Source organism: Penicillium concentricum (assembly GCF_028827145.1).
Source record: "Penicillium concentricum strain IBT 3081 chromosome Unknown utg000002l_segment0_segment0, whole genome shotgun sequence".
NCBI classification, from domain to species: Eukaryota; Fungi; Ascomycota; class Eurotiomycetes; order Eurotiales; family Aspergillaceae; genus Penicillium; species Penicillium concentricum.
This window is the reverse complement of record NW_026622755.1, coordinates 4,986,811-5,007,506: the sequence shown is the minus strand read 5'-3', so window position 1 is coordinate 5,007,506 and position 20,696 is coordinate 4,986,811. Positions and strand designations below refer to the sequence as shown.

At 46.4% G+C, this 20,696-nt stretch overlaps 8 protein-coding genes across 8 annotated transcripts; 5 read left to right on the top strand and 3 right to left on the bottom strand.

Annotated features, from left to right (window-relative positions):
- Positions 1 to 631: 631 nt before the first annotated feature.
- mirB (uncharacterized protein) lies at positions 632 to 2,631 on the bottom strand (the record flags this gene model as incomplete). The annotated part of the gene is made up of 4 exons (XM_056723273.1): positions 632 to 1,563; positions 1,630 to 1,975; positions 2,040 to 2,310; positions 2,384 to 2,631. The coding sequence occupies 4 exons, from the start codon at positions 2,629 to 2,631 to the stop codon at positions 632 to 634; spliced, it is 1,797 nt and encodes a 598-aa protein (XP_056579523.1).
- A 1,564-nt stretch (positions 2,632 to 4,195) lies between these two features.
- N7517_005542 (alpha/beta hydrolase) lies at positions 4,196 to 5,139 on the bottom strand (the record flags this gene model as incomplete). Its single annotated transcript, XM_056723272.1, has 2 exons — positions 4,196 to 4,916; positions 4,988 to 5,139. The coding sequence occupies 2 exons, from the start codon at positions 5,137 to 5,139 to the stop codon at positions 4,196 to 4,198; spliced, it is 873 nt and encodes a 290-aa protein (XP_056579522.1).
- A 1,977-nt stretch (positions 5,140 to 7,116) lies between these two features.
- N7517_005541 (uncharacterized protein) lies at positions 7,117 to 8,127 on the top strand (the record flags this gene model as incomplete). The annotated part of the gene is made up of 3 exons (XM_056723271.1): positions 7,117 to 7,336; positions 7,407 to 7,664; positions 7,727 to 8,127. The coding sequence occupies 3 exons, from the start codon at positions 7,117 to 7,119 to the stop codon at positions 8,125 to 8,127; spliced, it is 879 nt and encodes a 292-aa protein (XP_056579521.1).
- A 576-nt stretch (positions 8,128 to 8,703) lies between these two features.
- N7517_005540 (uncharacterized protein) lies at positions 8,704 to 9,042 on the top strand (the record flags this gene model as incomplete). Its single annotated transcript, XM_056723270.1, has 1 exon — positions 8,704 to 9,042. One exon carries the CDS (start codon positions 8,704 to 8,706, stop codon positions 9,040 to 9,042), a length of 339 nt encoding a protein of 112 aa, XP_056579520.1.
- Positions 9,043 to 10,111: 1,069 nt separating this feature from the next.
- Positions 10,112 to 12,544, top strand: N7517_005539 (phosphoketolase family protein; the record flags this gene model as incomplete). The annotated part of the gene is made up of 1 exon (XM_056723269.1): positions 10,112 to 12,544. One exon carries the CDS (start codon positions 10,112 to 10,114, stop codon positions 12,542 to 12,544), a length of 2,433 nt encoding a protein of 810 aa, XP_056579519.1.
- Positions 12,545 to 12,950: 406 nt separating this feature from the next.
- Positions 12,951 to 13,640, top strand: N7517_005538 (class I SAM-dependent methyltransferase; the record flags this gene model as incomplete). The annotated part of the gene is made up of 1 exon (XM_056723268.1): positions 12,951 to 13,640. One exon carries the CDS (start codon positions 12,951 to 12,953, stop codon positions 13,638 to 13,640), a length of 690 nt encoding a protein of 229 aa, XP_056579518.1.
- A 183-nt stretch (positions 13,641 to 13,823) lies between these two features.
- Positions 13,824 to 17,361, bottom strand: N7517_005537 (uncharacterized protein; the record flags this gene model as incomplete). The annotated part of the gene is made up of 8 exons (XM_056723267.1): positions 13,824 to 15,153; positions 15,210 to 15,308; positions 15,529 to 15,640; positions 15,692 to 16,276; positions 16,329 to 16,712; positions 16,768 to 16,960; positions 17,023 to 17,046; positions 17,101 to 17,361. 8 exons carry the CDS (start codon positions 17,359 to 17,361, stop codon positions 13,824 to 13,826), a joined length of 2,988 nt encoding a protein of 995 aa, XP_056579517.1.
- Positions 17,362 to 17,573: 212 nt separating this feature from the next.
- On the top strand, positions 17,574 to 20,517 carry N7517_005536 (DEAD/DEAH box helicase; the record flags this gene model as incomplete). The annotated part of the gene is made up of 11 exons (XM_056723266.1): positions 17,574 to 17,687; positions 17,735 to 18,348; positions 18,405 to 18,506; positions 18,561 to 18,781; positions 18,846 to 18,879; positions 18,935 to 19,116; positions 19,172 to 19,791; positions 19,867 to 20,009; positions 20,077 to 20,262; positions 20,314 to 20,464; positions 20,515 to 20,517. 11 exons carry the CDS (start codon positions 17,574 to 17,576, stop codon positions 20,515 to 20,517), a joined length of 2,370 nt encoding a protein of 789 aa, XP_056579516.1.
- Between the last annotated feature and the right edge of the window lie 179 nt (positions 20,518 to 20,696).

The following is a 20,696-nucleotide window of genomic DNA, read 5'->3' as shown; positions in this document are numbered from 1 at the left end:
TTCAGATTCGCTCTCCTCCCCGGTAAAGCGCTTGATCGCGACATCGTGCAAGCTGTCCACGGGTAACTGTTAGAGAGTCAGGTGACTCTGTATGTTTGCTCCCACCACTTTAGTCTTTATTTGCTGTAGATAGTCTCTTCTTTTCTCCTCTCTACGCAATACATGGTTTTTACCAGAGCATCTACTATTTCTGCAGATACTCTCTCTCAGTAACGTGGATAAAAGGGGATATTTGTGGTTTGGAATGTTTGCATAGTTTGCATAGTTTGGGTGAGTTGCATATCTCTGTGCCACTCAGCCCTTCCCTCCATTTTATGTTCTTTGCATGTTGAAGGTCAAAATGCTGAGCATCCAAATTCCTGACTCTTTTCTGGTTATGCTTTATTTATCCAACCTAACTATATGGGAAGTTTCCAACCGATGATCAAGAACATATATGTTATTACTATATCACAGACAAATGCTGGAAGCAGCAATATCAGTCATTGAGGATGCTGTTCTAGATATTATTAAAATACAGCGATGAACTGGGGAGGCGCATCGGGGTCCAGCATAGAGCTAGGTCCCAATATGGCATCAGTCGAATAAACGCTTGTCACTTGTTACTCATTTTTGAAACGAGTCTTTCCCGTTAAAAAACGTTACCCTTTGTCTGTGTCATATTCTTGACGTTCAGGTTTTTCATCATGCCAACCCAAATGAAGCCCAAAACCATGAATGCAGTACCGGCTGCAAGCATCCTCGGTTGGGCATAGCCGTAGGCTTTCACAATGGCATCTCGCTCCGGGCTTCCAACTGGATAGCTAAGCTGCTGGGGAAGACTCGAGTAAATGAGAGACAAATTGGGCATAGCTGATTCTGGTAGAGTCTCCGAAAGCTTTTTTAAGAATGTGTTTGTCCAAATAGCTCCACATATAGCACTGCCAATAGATCCACCAATACTTCCCATCACGAAAAGCAAGGCAAGCACCGCGGCAACGTGTTGGTGATCGACCGAAGCAAGGACGGCGAGCTGCACACACAGGATAAAAATGCTGCCAGCGGCGGAGAATAATACCTCGCACATGACAATATATCCGATGTATCCACCAGGTTGACGGAAGTAAATCATCAGGCCGAGTCCAAAGATATAGAGCGGTACACAGACCCAGAGAATCCACTTGAATCGCCCCGTCACACGGATGAGCCAGCCAGCGAAGAACAAGAAGACAAATGCCACCACACTAAAAGTGTTTCCAACGTATCCAGCTGTAGCCACGTCCAAGTTGTATACCACTTGCAAAAACGACGGGAGATAGACGGCATAACAATAGTAAGATATCTGGTATGTCATATCTAGGAGACATGCGCCTAAAACGGTCCTATCGGTGAGGAACTTATAATTCAGGAACGGCACTGGGGCCAGGTAAGTCTCATAAAAGCCAAATGAGATGAGTAGAACCAGCCCAATCACAATCATGGCAATGATATAGCCGGTCTGCCAACCATGGGGTGCCATACCGGCCAGAGTGAATGGCAGAAGGAATACCACCATGCCGCCAGCGAATAGGAAGACACCCATTACTATTTGTTCAGCAGAGAATTAATAATTTGCAATGACAGCTGCAAACCTCCGATATGGTGACTCACAATCAAACTCTTTAATAAACCACCAAATTGTTTCGAGGTTGAAATTCCAGGCCTTTCTTTCCCTGACGAGAATACCGTCCTTCTCGGCCCTGCGTAAATTGTAGGCCAACATGAAATATATCGGCAAAGCGAAAGCCGGCAAGATAATAGCCCAGACTCCGTAGCCCCATCGCCAATTGACATTAGCGAGAAATCCTTCAGCGGCTTTAGAACCAGCGAACGCTGAAATGATTGCTGGAGACGAGGTAAAAGCAAATGCTAACCCTCGGTTTCTCAAGTTTGTCACATCAGTTGCGAGAACATTCCAACTGTAGGCGAGACCGCCGAATCCGACCGAGTAGAATACCTGCCGTTGATAAGGTGTCAGATAATTCCAGGAATAAAGGCGTGACCATTATTTGCCATCTTACCTGTCCAGCGCAGTAGGTGGCGAGGTTATGGGATGCAGCCAACATGACTATTCCCAGAATACAAAACCCAGTCATCAGAAGGATACCTTCCGCACGACCCCAGAGGTCCAGCGCCTTCGCCATAGGAATATACACCGCGCCTGTCATTGAAGATGCCACGATACCGATGACAGTCAAAAGCGAATGACCCGCGAAAGAGCTTGTTGCATAGGCGCTTAGGCTGTAGACCACGGAAGTCTTGAGATTATTCACCAGTGTAAGAAGCCAGATACTGTTGGAAAGGGACGATGTGAGCTAGCTGATCTGCTAGGATCAAATAATGCAACGAGGACAGGGACACAAACAATATCAGAACCATGAGCATCGATCCTTTCCCCCAGGCCAGAGTAACAGCCTCAATTTTCTGTACACCAGCTTGGGCATCTTTGGAAGGTCTGTCTTCCTCCTTGCCAGTCACTTCATCGATGGGAGCATGCCCAGCTTCCTTGTCGTCGGCTCTTGCCTGCAGAACATTGGGGTCATCGACTGGGGTAATTTTAGTCTCTGCAGACTTATTGCCGACTATCCGATGGAATCTGCTCATAATAGCCATATTTCTTCTGCGGGCAAAGAAATCACCCGCTGCATATGGAGCAACCGATTTAAAATGTGCGGAAAGTGGACATTAAATATCGCATCCTGAGTTGGACGCTCTAACTCCTTTACGTTAGAATGTAAGAAGCACAGAAGAAAAAAAGAGAGAAAACCGGACCATCAGCTGCCGGCGACGGGATACCAAAAGGGTTGTTACACAAAACAAAGGGTTACCAAACAAGACATAATTACGCCTGGCGTCTGACGCTAGAGCAAAGTATGGATAGTATGTAGGGCGATCCTCACCAAGCCACATATGAGAATTCATAGCTTGGCTCTTTTCTTCTATGCTGGATCCTTTTTCTTTCCCACTCAGTCGACCCAGGTCAAGGAAACATGGTATCGGGGCTGTTTGGTGCAATTTCTCCGGTTTATCTTGCTGTTCCTCGAAATTAAAAATATGACCGAAGTGTTGAGTGCTAGTCTCGCAGTTGCCAAGCGACTTTAGGACAAAACGGATAGAGTTACCTTGGCCCCAAGCCAGAATCCCCTAAAACCTCCGAGCTGGACATCCGATAATGAGATGAGATAGAGGGTAGTGCGGGCGTCACCATAGGAATAATTTATGCTCATTAAAGAGATGCCGCATGTGGGATGACTTGCAGTTAGCTCCTTCCCAAGGAAGATTTTGAGGATTTGGTGACTTCAAAACGTGGCCAGTGCTACGGTTTTTCCATGGAGCCAAATAGACGAACTGCATTTTGGTCGAGGGAAAACTTATCGCTAAAAATTCCGATATCGGAATTGACGAGGTCAGACCTTGGGGCAAGCCACAGTGAGAGTTCATAGACAAATTTGAATGTAGCTGAGAATGGCCTGACTGAACATTGCTACTAGCGACATATTACATACTATCGTCAAGCTGCGTCTTTTGAAGTTGAGGATATCATTCAACCCAACATAGATCGGATATGTAAACAAAATTGCCCATGCGAACTTTTTGCTTGTAATTTATTCAAAAGCCTGTGGAATTGAGTGTGCCGTACCGTATCAGTATGGAGATCAGATTAGATTAGTTAAGGTTAGCGGCAAATGCCAATCTCCGATGCTAACCTCTTTGGGTGTTCTAAGTTGGGGCTACTCATACCGATCCTTTTTTCCTTTTCCTCACGAACAAAATCTTACTTATGTGCACGACAGCGAAAGCTCAAAGAAACTCATAATTTTAAGCCAAATCATATTTCAATGGACAATCAGGCGCCCTGTTATATATTTAAGGAACCAAGAGCAGAAAGAACGTCAACCAAAAGCCAGGCTTTTAATCCACAAGCTTACTGGGGCGCAATCCGGACCCAGAGCCCAACCTAAGCCCAGCCCGAACCTTTTCGTATTTTTGTGGACAGACCCTCAACCTCCGAATGGCCCCCAAATCCCAAGACGGAAACCCTTTTTGACTTTGACCGATGCGGCAAAACGGTAACAATCCGGGAAACATATTCCCGCAAATACGTTCACCTTGTTTTATCAATCATCTTCCCACCCACACGTAGATTTCATTTTCAATTCATGGTGCCCCCCCATGACTAATACAAAGGCCAATCTTCAAAGAACATCGTCAAGCTCCGATTTGTCGAACACGGCATCACACTTGTGTGTTCCTCTCCATCGAACTCATGCGCTAGGACAGTATGCAACAGTTTGCAGCCCCGTAGCATCCCGCAGAGATTGAGAGCATTGTCAGCCATTCTGAAATCCGAGGCCATTCGCTTTCTTAATTCATATTTTTCAAGAGGTTCATTGTCCCACTGATGAGGATTTTGCTCGACTGAGCCCCAGAAGACCATGAGCGAGGGCGATTTCTCGCTTGAAGGCTCACTTTTCAGAAAGGCCGTCGCTTCCTGCAGAATGAATTCGTTATTCCACCAGATTGAGGGACTGCTGGCCATATAACAATCAAATGACTTCGGGCGTGTAAATAACGCGTGTAGTACAAGCAGCCCCCCATAAGAATGGCCGTAGAGTGCTTCTCTGGAGACAGAGACCCGTGGAAATCGGGCTTTGACCGCGGGTCGTACTGCACTTTGAATAAAGTCAAGGAATACATCGGCGCCTCCATGTCCAGGAATTCGAGTTTCGGTTGGTGGAGACAAATCCAGGGTGCGTCGCCGCATATCATAAAGCTTTGCGCTCAATGGGTATCCGATGGCTACAATGATGCCCCCGCCGGCGAAATGTGACGCAGGTGCGCGACGCCAGGCGATCTCGGTTGCAGTCAAGAATAGGGCATTCCCATCGACAATATATCTAATAACAGTTCGTAACGGGCGCTTTTTTTCTTCTTCTCCAACCCTGGGAAATCGCTAGCGGGCACTTACATTATGGGAAATGAACCGGACGAAGAAGTGCTGTCACTGTGCCAATGTAGCGGCCAAGATACTTGAATCAAGTATCTTTCACCCTGCTCGCTATTCAAGTAGAACTGCTCGGAATTGGGGAGCGGGACTGCGGTCGGCTTGAGTTCGCCCATCTTGATGCTCTTGTGAAACAGCCTGACTAGTCCCCAGAGATCCAAAAATTTCGTGAAAGGAAGATTTTGTATTACATGAAATTGTCAGGAAGAGTCGGAAAGCTCGAGTCAGACTTGTTTTCGGCCCCGGTTTCGGAGACTGAAACGTGGGTATTTATATGTCAGAGTATTGTACAGTGTGGTATTGAGGGCCATTGCCAAATTGGTTGAGTACAGTACCCCTTCCACGAATATACCCAACAGGACTTTTCAAAAGCTATGCTGAATGAACGGCATGATCAAAGAAAATTGACCTTTATCCAACAGTGTGTTCTGCCATCTTTGTTTTGTCTTGTCTACGACCTTCATGTTCTTTGACATCGCGTAGTCGAGCGCTCCATCTATGCGATGGGTCTGGTCTATACAAAATGCTTAATATACAAATACCTCTGGGGTAGATTCCTTCATATTCATTCATTTATGCCCAATATTTGATTTTCTTACATAGAGAAATCACCATATTGGTCGTGACTGACTTCTCTGTCACAGAATGCCCCCCAAAGCGAATGCCCCCGGGGCCACAAAATCGAACAGTAGAGCGGCACCTAAGCAGGCTGTAGGAAAACGCAAGCAAAATGGCTCGAATGGAGATTCAGGTGCAACCCCCTCAAAGAAGAAGACAAAAAGGGCGGCGATGACCGTTTAAGTGGGTCATGGCTGCGACAGAAGTTTTACACTGGAACTTCTCCTGATCAGTCAATGCGTCTTTGGATTCTTAACTATAACCCCGTGATACCACATGGTCAGAGGACTCTTCCTACCGCGACGGCAGCGGAATTGGCCACGCCCTTCCGGACTGGAAGGCTTCATCCTCTTATAGAATTTCGTCATCTGGACCCAACTCTCGCAACAGGCGAAAGTTTGATCTAATTTGCCCAAAGATGTGCAGTTCTGCCTGTTCTTGTACATTTCATCTTTATCTTCTGCTGTCCAGTTTGACAGCGGATCTCTGGGCTTTGGTCTCTCTTTCGTTTCTTTGGCCTACTCTTGCACTGTGTGTCTTTTCTCTTTGATTTTGTACGCGCGACTAAGTGTGCCACCTGGACACAACACTTTCATTGGATTATATTGCCAGGCAGTAATTTAGTTCACTCTCACTTTCTAGGGTTAGGAGTAAATAAAGTCCCCAGCCAAAATTCTATTAACTTGTTTACCATATGTATACTCTATGTTAATTCCATACTATAAACTACGTAGTTTTTTATTCCTTTTTAGAAAGAAGCCACAAAAGCGTAGTATAAAAGACTAGTAAAAGGACCAGTAAAAGGACCAGTAAAAGGACCAGTAAAAGGACCAGTAAAAGGACCAGATAAGAAGTAGTATTAAGCCTACATAGTTCACAGTGTTAAAGTAGAGTATATACTCTCGCCTACCTTGGCAACCTACCCTTCCTTGGCTTCTCGGGCCTCAACTTCTTAGGTACCAGTATACAAAAACAAATGGAAATGGCATATATACTCCGAGAAGGTGACGATAGCTTCTGGTCAGGCAGCCAATAAGAGAGTTATGTCCAGGTGGCACATTTAGTCACCCGTAGGTTTTGGACGGTTAAATTTAGTTATACGATTCAGTGACTCTTAGTACATAACGATAGATGCTATGCGAGGCTTAACCTCTATAAGATATACAATGCCATATTCTCTGCTATTCTGAAATCAAAGACATCAGAAGCGAGACGTACTAGCTCTAGAGATTCGATCTAAATAGGTAAAATGATAGCAGTGGTATAGACTTCTGTGTCCTACGAGTAGGACGACATACTTATAGAGACATAGTGTATATCAGCATCATCTTTTGATAGCTTGTATATTTGAAACGTTATAATCAATACCAATGGCAGTCAACTCTTCTGCGGGGTTATCATTTATCTGCCTCGGGTATTTGTAGCCTCGTCAAACCACCGCAACCCTTATCCATCCAAGCCACAACGTGCTTAAAATGGCATCATCTATAACTATTGTTGAACAGAAGCCGACTGTTTCTGCCCTAAACACAGAAACAAGCGACAATGGCAAAGTAAACAGGCTGCATCACATTCCAAGACCCACCAACAAAGAAGAAGAGCGACAATGGCTTCTCGAGCAGATGGCGGGCGCGTTTCGCATATTCGCCAAACTGGGATTCTCAGATGGTAGCAGTGGCCATATAAGTGTCCGAGGTATGTTTGTTTGGATTTCCTATACTTCGACAATAGCGGTTGTTTGTCTTGATGTTCTGACACTCCAAAGACCCCGTCGAACCGCGCACGTTCTGGATCAACCCATATGGAGTACACTTCGCCCTTCTCAAAGTCTCTGATATGGTCCGGGTAGACGAACAAGGAAATAGGGTCGCTGGCGCAAATAAGCCAATCAACACGGCTGGATTTATTATTCATTCAGCAATCCATCAGAGGCGACCTGATATCCATGCGGCATGTCATATGCACAGTCCCTTTGGAAGAGCCTGGAGCACTTTTGGTAGGGGAATTGATATGTTGAATCAAGGTAAACCACATGATCAACACCCGTGGACCCGTGTTTTTGCTGACGCCATTCCAAAATTCAAGACTCATGCATGTTTTACGACGATCTTTCGGTATATCCAGCTTTTGGAGGAGTTGTTTTCGCACAGGGAGATGGACAGCGTATTGCTGATTACCTTGGCCCCAAAAACAAATGCTTGATAATGCAGAATCATGGCTTGCTTACTGCCGGTGACACAGTTGCGGAAGCGGCGGCCTTTTTTATCGCATTGGAGAGGGCATGTCAGACTCAGATTCTAGTGGAATCTGCGACGGCATCTGGGTCGACTGGTGCAAGCGAAGGAGTTTTGAAGAAGACCTTGGTGGATGACGAAGTTGCACTCTACACCAAGAAAGGAACAGGTACTCCTGAGGTCATGTATATGCAATTCGCTCCCGAGTACCAATTGATTTTGAAAGAGACAGGTGGAGACTTTTTGAATTGAAGGGGTGTGCTCCGTACTTGATTGTGCGACTGTGACGTTGGGTTCATTTACCTGAGCCACCGAAAGAAGGCTTTGCAAAACTGATTATTCAATGAAGAAGATACTTCCTTCTGATAAACTAAGTATTACCATCAGGCTTGCATTCGGGTGGATGGTCAATAGTTTGAGGTGGTCGGAACCTCAGAGGCAAAGATGCTCTAGTTAATGAAGCTACCTCGACATACTAGAGATAATGAGTTTGATGATTCCGCTAACAAGGCTGTAGGGCGGTATATTGCCTAAACCTGTGCGATCAAATTACACTTGAATTTTGGCCCAACGAAGAGTTAGAATGATCGAAGTCTAGCGTAGATGACCAACCAGAGCACGCGAAGATAGCCCAATCCGCAATTTGGGGTTGGGAACTTTCATCACTTAGTTCACCCGGATGTATGTAGCTGAGCCATCAGTAGCAATACCAAAGACGCAGAAGAAGCCATACATGTTATGGATTTCTGTCAATCTATCTTCCCCACCAGTCACAAAGAAATGGTTTCCGCTATCTCGGTTATCAGCAAATATGGGCATCTAACCAGAATGACAGCGACAGAAGGAAATACACCGATTTCGACTGCTGTACGTGTGACAAGTGTATCGGCGACAACGACACATTCAGCAACGACACATTTAGCCTCGCCAGCTGTGACTCCTGTCGACAAAAATCCGCAATCAGAAGATAGAGCATGGATCGCGGGCCCTGTCGTTGGGTCTGTAGCTGGTGTTACTCTTGTTATATTTGCCATTTTTGTGCTGAAGAGACGCAAACGAGGTCAAAGTGCCAAGGTTGCAGTGGATGTGAATAATGAAGGTGGCTATGACAAAGTCGAGTTACCAGCTGAGGGAAATGCACGGCACTCGCAGCCCAGAATGTCATAGAGCCCGATTCAAAAATATGCGCCCAAGAGTTGGCTTCGAGGGAAGTAAGGGAACTCCCTGGCGACGAGAGAAGATAAGATATTTGAGATACATATTTTGGTGTTCGAAAATCGCAACCTAGTCAGACGTATGCGGTCGAGTTCCATGTATTTCATAAACTGGATCCGAATAGGTTTACAATCATCAGCACGCGATATTATTTATCTGCAAAATTGAATGTTCTGATCCCATCTTGTCTTCTCAACACGATGAACGCGTTCTTTTACATCTATATGCACAGAAAAATCGTTTGTTGAGATGTGTGCCTGAGGCCCCCAGAGCTGCCTCTCCCTGTTTGTCAGGCCCTCTCTGTCTCCCTCCCTTCCTCTTTCATGCTCATCATTCGAAGATATTTTCTCCCATGAGCGTCATCAGGTTATGGACTTTGCTCATTTTATCGATTCGGTCCTCTGAGCTCCTTTTTACGTGCTTGACGAAGACGGGCCATTTGGCCTCGCGACACCTAGGAGACTACGTTGGCGTCAATTTTCGAGCACCACTTTCGACCACTATACAATATCCGACCATATTCTTTCCGGCGGCTGTCTGGAATACCACGAACATATGGATATTAACGGTCCAGTTTGTCTCTAACTTGTTGGCCTTAGGTGTCAATGCCAAGACATTTCAAGGTTATACAAGCCCGTGGACCTCCGAGCGTCCATCTACCTGATTTAGGAGTCATGGATATTAATCATTGACAAATGGGTATGGTTCTGGATCATGATGCACACGACACCGTAGAATCCTGCTTAGGTGGTGGTAAGATGTCCGTTTCAGGGTTGTTTCCAGGGTTGTTATCAGAAACCACACGTCATTGACTTGTCAGACATGCCTAGAATTATTCTCCTATTTATTAAGAAAATATACTCTTAACCTGCGATCTTGTTCTTTCTTGGGTTCATTATATCTCAATATTTACAATTCTAGTGCATACCCTTCTATCTTTTTCGGATCCCAGGTGTCATCACACTGAGGGATTCTGTTTACATATTGTGCAGCTCCGCTTCAACGGGGTACATTACACAGCATGTCATCCAAGTCAGCTGAAAAGAGCATCTCCGCCTATGGAGAGGCTCGTTCAACTGTGGAAGGGCAGCCCCTTGACGCCGAGACAGTCCGTAAGCTGAATGCCTACTTTCGAGCCAGCATGTACCTATGTTTGGGCATGCTTTACCTTCGCGAAAACCCACTCCTCGAAGAACCTCTTAAGGTGGAGCATCTCAAAGCTCGACTCTTAGGTCATTGGGGTTCCGATGCCGGGCAGTCTTTCACCTGGATGCACATGAACCGTCTCATCAAGAAGTACGACCTCGATATTCTTTTCGTTTCCGGCCCCGGACATGGCGCCCCGGGAATCCTATCCCAATCGTACCTTGAGGGTGTCTACTCGGAAGTCTACCCGGATAAAGCCGAGGATACGGAGGGCATGAAGAAGTTCTTCAAACAGTTCTCTTTCCCCGGTGGTATTGGAAGCCATGCGACCCCCGAGACACCCGGCAGTATCCACGAGGGTGGTGAGCTTGGATATTCAATCTCGCATGCCTTTGGCTCGGTATTCGACAACCCAAATCTCATTACCTTGACCATGGTTGGAGACGGTGAGGCTGAGACCGGCCCACTTGCAACCAGCTGGCACAGCACGAAGTTCCTGAACCCGATCACCGATGGCGCAGTCCTGCCTGTTCTCCATCTCAATGGTTACAAGATCAACAACCCGACGGTGCTTGCACGAATCAGCCACGATGAACTTTCCGCTTTGCTTGTTGGCTATGGATGGAAGCCATACTTTGTGGAAGGAAGTGATTTCGACAGCATGCATCAGGCCATGGCAGCTACCCTCGAGCAATGTGTCACAGAGATCAAGGAGCACCAAAAGAAAGCTCGAGAGACAAAGACCCCATTCCGACCTCGCTGGCCAATGATCGTTCTTCGCACACCCAAGGGATGGTCGGCTCCACGGGAGGTTGATGACCACCTTCTTGAAGGATTCTGGCGCGCGCATCAAATTCCTCTCACTGATGTCCGCACCAACCCCGCTCATCTTAAGGTGTTGGAAACATGGATGAAGGGCTACAAACCAGAAGAGCTCTTCGACAAGAATGGCACCTTGATTCAGGAACTGAAGGAGCTCACGCCCACGGGTAACTCCCGGATCAGTGCCAACCCCGTTGGTAATGGAGGTCTTCTACGCCGCCCGCTCCATATGCCCGATTTCCGAGAGTATGGGTTCACGGATATTGTTCCTGGGATCACAAGCAAGGGTGGCATGGCCAACATGGCGAAATTCCTTCGTGATATTGTCGCGAAGAACATGCACAACTTCCGGCTCTTTGGGCCCGATGAGACTGAGTCTAACAAGCTCTCCGAGGTGTACAAAGCAGGCAAGAAGGTCTGGATGGGCGATTATTTCGGAGAAGATAAAGATGGAGGAAATCTGGCCCCCGATGGCCGCGTGATGGAGATCCTCAGTGAACATACCTGTGAAGGATGGCTGGAAGGCTACATTCTTTCTGGGCGGCACGGACTGCTCAACAGCTATGAGCCTTTCATCCACGTCATTGATTCTATGGTGAACCAGCATTGCAAGTGGATCGAGAAGTGCCTCGAAGTAGAGTGGAGAGCCCGGATCGCGTCTCTCAACATCCTCATCACCGCCACTGTCTGGCGACAAGATCACAATGGCTTCACCCACCAGGACCCCGGATTCCTCGATGTGGTGGCTAACAAGAGCCCCGAGGTGGTTCGCATCTATCTCCCGCCCGATGGCAACACACTCCTATCTGTGATGGACCACTGTCTCCGCAGTGCCAACTACGTGAATGTGATCGTCGCCGATAAACAAGAGCACATCCAGTTCCTGAACGTGGACGAAGCCATCCAGCACTGTACCAAGGGTCTCGGAATCTGGGACTGGGCAAGCAATGATCAAGGTGCAGAGCCAGATGTCGTGATGGCATCCTGTGGTGATGTTTCTACACACGAAGCCCTAGCCGCGACCGCGCTACTACGCGAACATCTTCCACAGCTCAAAGTCCGTTTTGTGAACGTAGTGGATCTATTCCGACTGATTTCCGCCATCCACCATCCCCACGGAATGTCCGATAAGAAGTGGAAGTCCATTTTCACCACCGACACGCCCATCGTATTCAACTTCCATTCCTACCCCTGGCTCATCCACCGACTCACGTACAAGCGACCCGGTCAACACAACCTGCATGTGAGAGGTTACAAGGAGAAGGGCAACATCGACACGCCGTTTGAGCTGGCTTTGCGCAATGAGACCGATCGATACAGTCTCGCTATAGCTGCCATCGATTTGGTCCAATCCCTTGGGAACACGGCAGCCGGCGTGAGAGAAGAGCTGATCAATGAGCAGCTCGCGGGCAAGTCCGAGGCTTTCGATAACGGAATTGATCCTGAACATATTCGGAACTGGAAATGGCCTTTCCCGAGAAAGTAACCCGTTTTAGGTGTTGAGGATACATGTATTCATTTTTATACAGTCGAAAGGCAGCATAGTAATACATTTCAAATTGCACTCGAGTCCCCAGATCTCCAATCTCGATCATTGAATCTAGTGTACATACACACCACTTCTATAAATTTGACAGTAACTGATTTCGTAGGTGCGGCTCTAGTAGTAACTAACTGGCCAGTTCTGTGCCGATCACTCTCTTCCCCTCTTCGGTAACTACACTAATCCTCATCGGGTTACCATTAGTCGTATTCTGAGTTAGTATATTGTTTTTGGCCGAATGAGTCATTGTTGATTAAAGCTCTTATAGCTGAGAACATCCCTTCATATTTGTTCTTTCTAAAAAGATCCACGATTCACCTCACTATAAATCAAGACCTATTCTGCCATAATGTCCGAGTCCATCAATAACCATCAAATCAAGGACGATATAAAGAAAGCCTATGATGACATTGCCGAAGTCTACCTTGACTGGACACAACCTTCTCATGAAATACGACTTTCCTATCTCGATCGCATGCTTCGATCCCTTGATTCTGCAAAGGGAAACAGCCAAAGCATCCTTGAGCTAGGATGCGGCGCCGGGGTACCGTGTACTCAACTTTTGGCATCGCGTGAATACATCAACGTCACCGCAAATGATATATCCGACACTCAAATTGCCATGGCAAAGGAGCGGCTTCCTCAGTCCGTACACTTGATACCAGGAGACATGATGGAATTGAAATTCAGTCCGGAGCATTTCGATGCTGTGGTGGCCATGTATTCCATTTTTCATCTGCCACGCGAGGAACAAACCACGATGCTTCGTCGCATTTTCGATTGGTTGAAACCTGGAGGACGGCTTCTTGCCAATTTTCCCGAGACTGGATTTGCGAGCTCTTCGGATCAATCTTGGTTGGGTGGCACAAAAGGGGCAATGCATTGGAGTGGATGGGGTAGAAATGAAATGAGAAGACTTCTCGCGGATATTGGCTTTGAGATGGAGATTGATGAGGTTGTCGTCGATTGTGAAGAAGAAAAAGGAGTTTCGCGGAACGTCGCATTTAACTGGATCTTGGCCAAGAAACAAGCAGTGTGAAATTATAGTAGAATGCTCATAAATAAGCGTTGTGTTTCACTCCTCTGTCAAGCTGCCCTTTCAAAGTAGATCTCTCTTTAACCTTCAAATGCTTCTCCACGCGGCCTGCATCCGAAGGATACGAAACGTGTCAAACCTACCAGGGCCTACTACAACAGCACCCATTCCATATGTGTACCGCATTCAAAGAAGATGATCTTGGCTCTGGCTTTGAATTTTGGTAAGACAGGCTTGACCTATTGGCGCACGATGGTGATTATTGAGCATGTCTGCACGGGCAAATGGCACCAGACAACCTTCACAGACCCAGACTTTCTCTCCCGAATGGGTCTTTGCATGTCGAATGCAATCACTTTTTCTGGAAAAGCGCTTGTAGCAGACATCACACGAAAAGGGACGATCCGCCGTGTGGGTCAAAAGGTGAGACTTGAGATTAAAGAGCCTTTTGAAGTCCTTTGCACAATGTGGACACTTAAAGTCTTGCTTCTCTTGAGTCTTTGGACGTTTCATGGGACGGACCTCTGGCTCGGAGTCTGAGCTTGGTGGCTCTTGTGTGTGGGCTGGAACATCAGGTGTGGCTGGCACAGCTTGTGCACTCCGAACCTCGGGTGCTCGCTGGGTAGTAGCATGTATCTGGGGTGTCCTTAGCCGAAGGCTTAATTCAATGTCTCTGTCGGATGGAAAATCTTGGCTCTGCAATACACCCGGATGGGAATCTTTCATGTGCCTTTTCAGACTGACCTCTGAAATAAAGCCAAATGAAAAACCAGTACATTTTTCGTCACTGCACCTCCATGCTCGGGTATGCCTGCTAGTATGTTTTTCTCGCTCCACGGAGGAGGGAAATCCGGAGGAGAAGAATTGACAGCTAAAACGGGGGCATCGGAAGAGGTGGTCCCCATATTTCTGTACCATTTCCTTTTCAGACGAAGGATCTGTTGATACTATCCTTTCTATTATTTTGCGGACATCACCCACAATGCTGAATAGGTTCAATGCAAGTTCTTCTTGCTTAAGGGGACCAAATGAGTGAAGCTGCTTCTTGGTTGAGACAACAATCTGCTCCAGCCGCGCATAGAAGCCGACGTCTTGAAAGACTTGGAGCCTTTTTTTATTTCGTGTCGAGACTTCAAGGTATTTTTTAGGCGGAGACCAATGCAGATCGATGAAAACACCCAACGACTCAGTGAGTGGGGCCATAATCGCGTAGTAGTCTTCTTCACGCAGGGCGATGAAGTTGTTGGGTCCATTTGGTTCTTCAGGCGTACTTTGGCGAGGTCTGGTTGCCTCTGCCTTTGTTCTTTCGATGCGTCGATTTGCTTCGGCAATTGCTCCTTCAAGATGCCTGACCCAGTGGATAACGGAATATTCCATAAATCCATAGTCGCCACGACGAATATTATGCTCCAGCGGTGCGTTCACGAAGAGCGGAAAGTTCAAATAGTTGACGCATCGAGCTGCCATCCTAATGTCTCCTCTCAATGGGTCAACAAGACCTTGGTCAACCAAAAACCTGCAATCGAGAACACTGTCAGTAAAGCTTTCAAAAAAATATAGATAAGGACGTACAATCTGGCCGTTAAATGTATCAGCTCGACGCTTCCGTCATCCCGTACTTCAACGAATGACCCACAGATGTCCCTTGGGTCTTTTACCAGAAACCCTTGCCTGTGGAAATCGATTGATTGTTGATCAAAATCCATAGACTTCAAGACCTGAATTTCGCACCACCTGAGGGGCTTTCTTGCCAATACTAGCCATTCAAGTAGCGCTAAGGCATCTTTCATTGATGTCCGTGACGTATTTTGTTTAATTCTGGAGAGTATCCGTCGATACCTATCAAGCTATAAGTAAGAGCAAGAAGGGAGCATACGAGTCTCGGACTTACGCGTCATTTACCTCAGTGGGGAAAATGTTTGGATCCAGCTCTTGTTCCAACCCTACGATAGTAGTCTGTGCGGATAAATTCAGCCAAATCAATTTTGCTAGTAAAAACATGCCTAGTAAGTCATTAGCAAGCCAGGTCTCACAAATCAAAATTTCTCACATACCCCCAGCTTGCTGAGCTACTCTCGCAGCGATACTATCAGCCATGTCTTCTGAGATGTACAAAGATGCCCTCAGTTGGTCTGCCTCGCGCCGGCAAAAGCCTTGAAGGTCATTTTTGATATCATCGGTTCTTATAGTAAGACTGGCAATCTCATCAAAGTCTTTCCGTGATAGGCTGTCATTTTGGCTTGTGAAAAGACAGCGCAGCCTCCAGGGCTCAGCAATAGGCAGAGTCTCGACTAATGTCCTGAACCATTGAGCGATGTCTTTCCGTTGATCTCTTTCGCATTCATCGAGCCCGTCAATGATGATATATGCACTCTTGCAGTTCTTCAAGGCAAATGTTAAAAGCGTGGTCACTTTCTCCGGGGACGTAAGCACCGCATCTTTGCTATTGCAGCATTGCTGGTAGAAGTAGAGAAGCAGATTTTGGTCCTGCTCCAAAATTTGGGCAAGCAGACTTCGGGCCAATGCTAAAAAGTTGTTACGCTCAGGGTCACCATGTTTGCAATAGAAGAAGAGAACCGTTGGCTTGGGTGTGAGCTTCCGAGTTTCCTCGATTGCGAGAGATGCGAGGACAGTTTTTCCTATTCCATTTTCAGCATATAGACTTGCCAATCAGACATGGAGGACCCATACCGGCACCTGGAATCCCATTCAGCCAAAGTAAAGGAGGAATTTTGGGGTAATTGGGATCGAACCAATCTTTGAAAGCTTGGTTTTCCAAAAGCCATCTTCCGGTACCAGGATGACCTGCTCGCGTTTGAGTCAGATTATACTGATTTCCATCAACATCAGGTGCTTTGAGCCAGTTGAACACTGTACGTGATCGGCGCGAGGCTTCGTCTTGCACTTCGACATTGTGCCGACCGTCCATTACACGGCGGGATTCCTGGAAGTCTTCAATCTGGGACAGGCCTGCTTGACTTTCGATTAAAGCACGATGCCGTGCCATGCCTGAAATTATATTGGAGAAGCGTGATTTTTGGGTTTTCCACGTTGCGTGCCATAGCTGCTTCCACACTATAATAAACTCAGTCATTCATTCTGTAGACATGGGAATATGGATTCGACTGACGACGCTGCTGAAAATATTGGATGGCAAGGCGGTGGAATTTGAGAATGTCCTCGTACATGAGCGACAGTACCTTGATCATATGGGGGTTGGTTCGAAACAGCTCTTGATATTGCAACAGCAAGGGCAAGTTCTCTCCTATATATTCGTATGTGTCCAGCAACTCGGAAAGGGCACTTTCGAAAGAGTCTGCGATCTGAATCCAGTTAGAACTTTCATAAAGTTACCATATTATGTGTGAAAGAGCCAATATCGTACCAAGAGCAGGAACTTGACCGGTCCCTATGAAGGTCAGCTTCAGTAAGACATGAGCTGGAATGTTACCAGGTCTCTTACCCAAATAAATGGCACAATCTCACTGCTATTGCAAAATACCTCCACCACCTTACCGAATTGATTCAGTGCTTCGAGGAATGGCTTCAGTCGATTCAGATTCTGTACACGGCGCTGAGACCGGTGCTTTACCTGCAACTGCGTGAGACATTGCTCCAGATCTTCCAACGTGGAGATTTTGAAGTTATCTCGCTCCTTTTTGTTGAGATCCTTTTTGAAGGCTTCAAGTGATCGCTCAAACAGTGATGTATATGTGTTGGCCATTGTCTGGAAGCAAAGGGAGGTTGGGGGTTGGAAAGTTGGAAAGTTGGGCTCTCCATTGCGCTCATGTCGCGTGCGGCTCTGCAGCCCCCTCTTCCTTCTTCCCACCCGGGCAACAGCTCGGCACCCTGGCAATCACTTGATCTTTACTTTTTCCACGGCCCTTTCGTTCTCGATTTTTCTTTCTTGCACATTCAGCGATATCACAGGCGATAATGTCTATTCCACAGGACACTCTGGGACAAAATTGGCCATCTGATGGCTGGCCCTCTTGGGAAACAACCATCCCAGAAATGGGGGTTTGTGTTGAGGAAATATGCTTGGGAGCTGTCAGTTAATTGGTCTCTGAACGGGAGATATAGCTAACTTAATATAGATCATTGGTGTCACGGCCAAGTCGGATGGTGATGGTGCATTGAATCGTCTTTTGGCCGACCACAGCGCATCTTTTCTATCTTGTTCAATTGTTCGGGAGGGAGATTTTTTCGTTCTTGTGCATGAAGAAAAAAAAGTCGCTCGTCTCAATAAGGAGCTATGCACTGGTCTTTCAAAAGCGATCAGAAATCAACAGACTCGGCTACAGGCATATATTGCTAGGGGAGATGCGATATTAGCAATGCAGGAAACGAAGAGTAAAAGGCTACTACCAATTGAAATCAACGTTTACGCCTCCTTAGATGACGCGGACGATGTGGGAGCTAAATTGAGCAAGTCTCATATCTTCTTACAGCCGCTTCGCTATGAGCTTAACGAGAGGAGATACATGAATCCGCATGTCCTACGATTTGAGGGACAACCGAATGACGACACAGTCCATGATTATACTCTATCTGACGCGGAAGAAATACATTCAATTCACTCATCGAGCGATGAAAGCCTCTCTAGTGATGGTGATGAAATTGACGTGGATGACATGTTTGGTGTTCAACTGCAACATATATTTCAAGCCAACTTTCCTGTCGACCGTCGTATTAAGAGCAGCCTCTTACAGTAAGTAAGATATGTTTACTAGTCATCAAGCGCCATAGGTTGACAGTTTGGATCAGACATCAAAAAGAGGCAATCGGGTTTATTTCCCAACGTGAGAATGGGCAAATATTGGAACACAGTCTTTGGAACTATAACGATACGGATGAAGATGAGCCATTGTGATACACACCTCCGTACTTATTCTTTGAATTCGGTATTAATACTCGCTACAGTTACCAGCATTTTTTCAATGGCGAGAGGCGCGCAAAGCCGCAAGAAGCCAGCGGTGGAATCCTGGCTGATGAGATGGGACTGGGGAAGTCCCTGGTAACACTGTCAATCATCGCTGGTTCTCTCGATGTAGCAGAGAGATTTGCAGGACGACCGGAGCAATCTGACCTTTCCAAGAAGAAAAGCCCAACTCAGGCGACACTTATAGTGGTTCCATCAACGCGTGAGTCTTGCTCCCAACCTATTAGAGTGCATATTTTATAGTATCCAATAACCGCTCCAACAAGTGTTGATTGATAACTGGGTCAACGAGATCCGCAGGCAAGTTCAAGTTTCTATAAAAGCTTCGCGTATAAATATACTGACTCGGATATAGGCACACATTCCCCGGCAGTCTATCTTTCCACAAACATATCGGATCGGAAAGACACGCAGAAAGGGAGTTGCTACAGAAAAGCGCTATCGTTTTCACTACTTATGCAACACTTACCAGTGAATACTGCCGAGGACAAAATACTTTATCAAAAATCGACTGGTTCAGAATCGTACTCGATGAAGGTAGTCAAAAGTCATCTCGAACTATGTGTTATTGGTAGAAACTGATCCCAGCCAGCTCATTACATCCGCAATCGCGCTACCAAGCAGTTCCAAGCCGTTGTCAATCTATCAGCCCAGCACCGCTGGTGTCTTACTGGAACGCCCATTCAAAACTCAATTGATGACTTGGGGGCGCTGGTCGCCTTTCTCAGGGTTCCGATTCTTGATCGCGTCCCGGCGTTTCGCAAGTTCATCTCGACCCCCATATCCTCAGGCAAGAGAGATCGTTTCCATAATCTACAAACACTTGTGCACGCCATCTGTATTCGAAGGACAAGAGATGTGTTAAATCTACCAGAGCCTACTACAGAAACCCGGAAGCTTCCGATGTCACTCGTGGAGAAAACGCAGTATAGAGACCTACTTCATGAATGCATGACAAAGATTGATATGACGGTCAGTGGAAGACGAAATGGGAAGGTTAACTCTACAGTCCTGGAGTCTCTTCTCTCATTACGCCTCTTCTGCAACAATGGGAAAGCCGCGGCTGGTATCCCAGTAGACTCGGATGAAGCCCTCTCCTACCTGGAACAGCTGGATAAGAATGTTTGCAGCTATTGCTCCAGCACAATCTTCTGGCTCAGCGACACACCTGATACAGATGGAGGCATATTTCTCTCCGGCTGCCGTCATTTGGTTTGTCACAGTTGCATACCTGACCATCGCTCTCGACAGAATAAATGTCCTTGTTGGGACTCTGATCATCCACAGTCTGGTGTTCCAATTTCTTTGCTCGAGAAATCAAAAAATCATCACACGCTGATTGAAATTAGAGCAACGCCTCTGATGAAACAATATCCGACAAAACTTCTGGCTCTTCTATCTGAGATTTCCCAAAATCGTCATCGGAAATGGTATTTCTTCCCAAGAAACACACCCCTCTCTTTCTTGTTTGAACTAACCACCGGATTTATCTCCTAGTGTTGTCTTCTCAAGTTGGAAAAAGACTCTCTTGATTGTTGCTGAGCTTTTCTCCAGCAAGGGAATCAAATACAGCATGATAGAAGGATCTCTTTCTTTGTCAAAACGCCTGCAAGAATTACAAAAATATCAAAATCAAATGGAAACAAACGTTCTCCTAATGACACTTGGGACGGGTGCTGTTGGGTAAGTTAACCATTCTAAAATTTCAAGACTTCTCACTTATAACAGAGATAGTCTGAATCTTACAACTTCATCACGTATCTACCTTCTTGAGCCACAGTGGAACCCATCAATTGAAGCTCAAGCAATTGGCCGAGCCCTTCGACTTGGTCAAGTCTCGAATGTGACCATTGTTCGGTACATTATGGAAGGCACCGTTGAGGAGGTCAGTTGACAACAGTGTACTGTCCGAGTGTTATCTAACAATATGCAGAGTAATGTCTTGTCACGACAACGAAAAAAACAGCAACTAACAAGGGGCGGATTCCAAAAATCAGATAGCACTGCATCTGACAGAATACAGTCATTGCTGGTAAGAACTATATTATCTAATTAATCGAGAACCTATAGGCTAAAGACCCGCAGGACCTTTTCCACCTCGAATCCTCGACTTAACT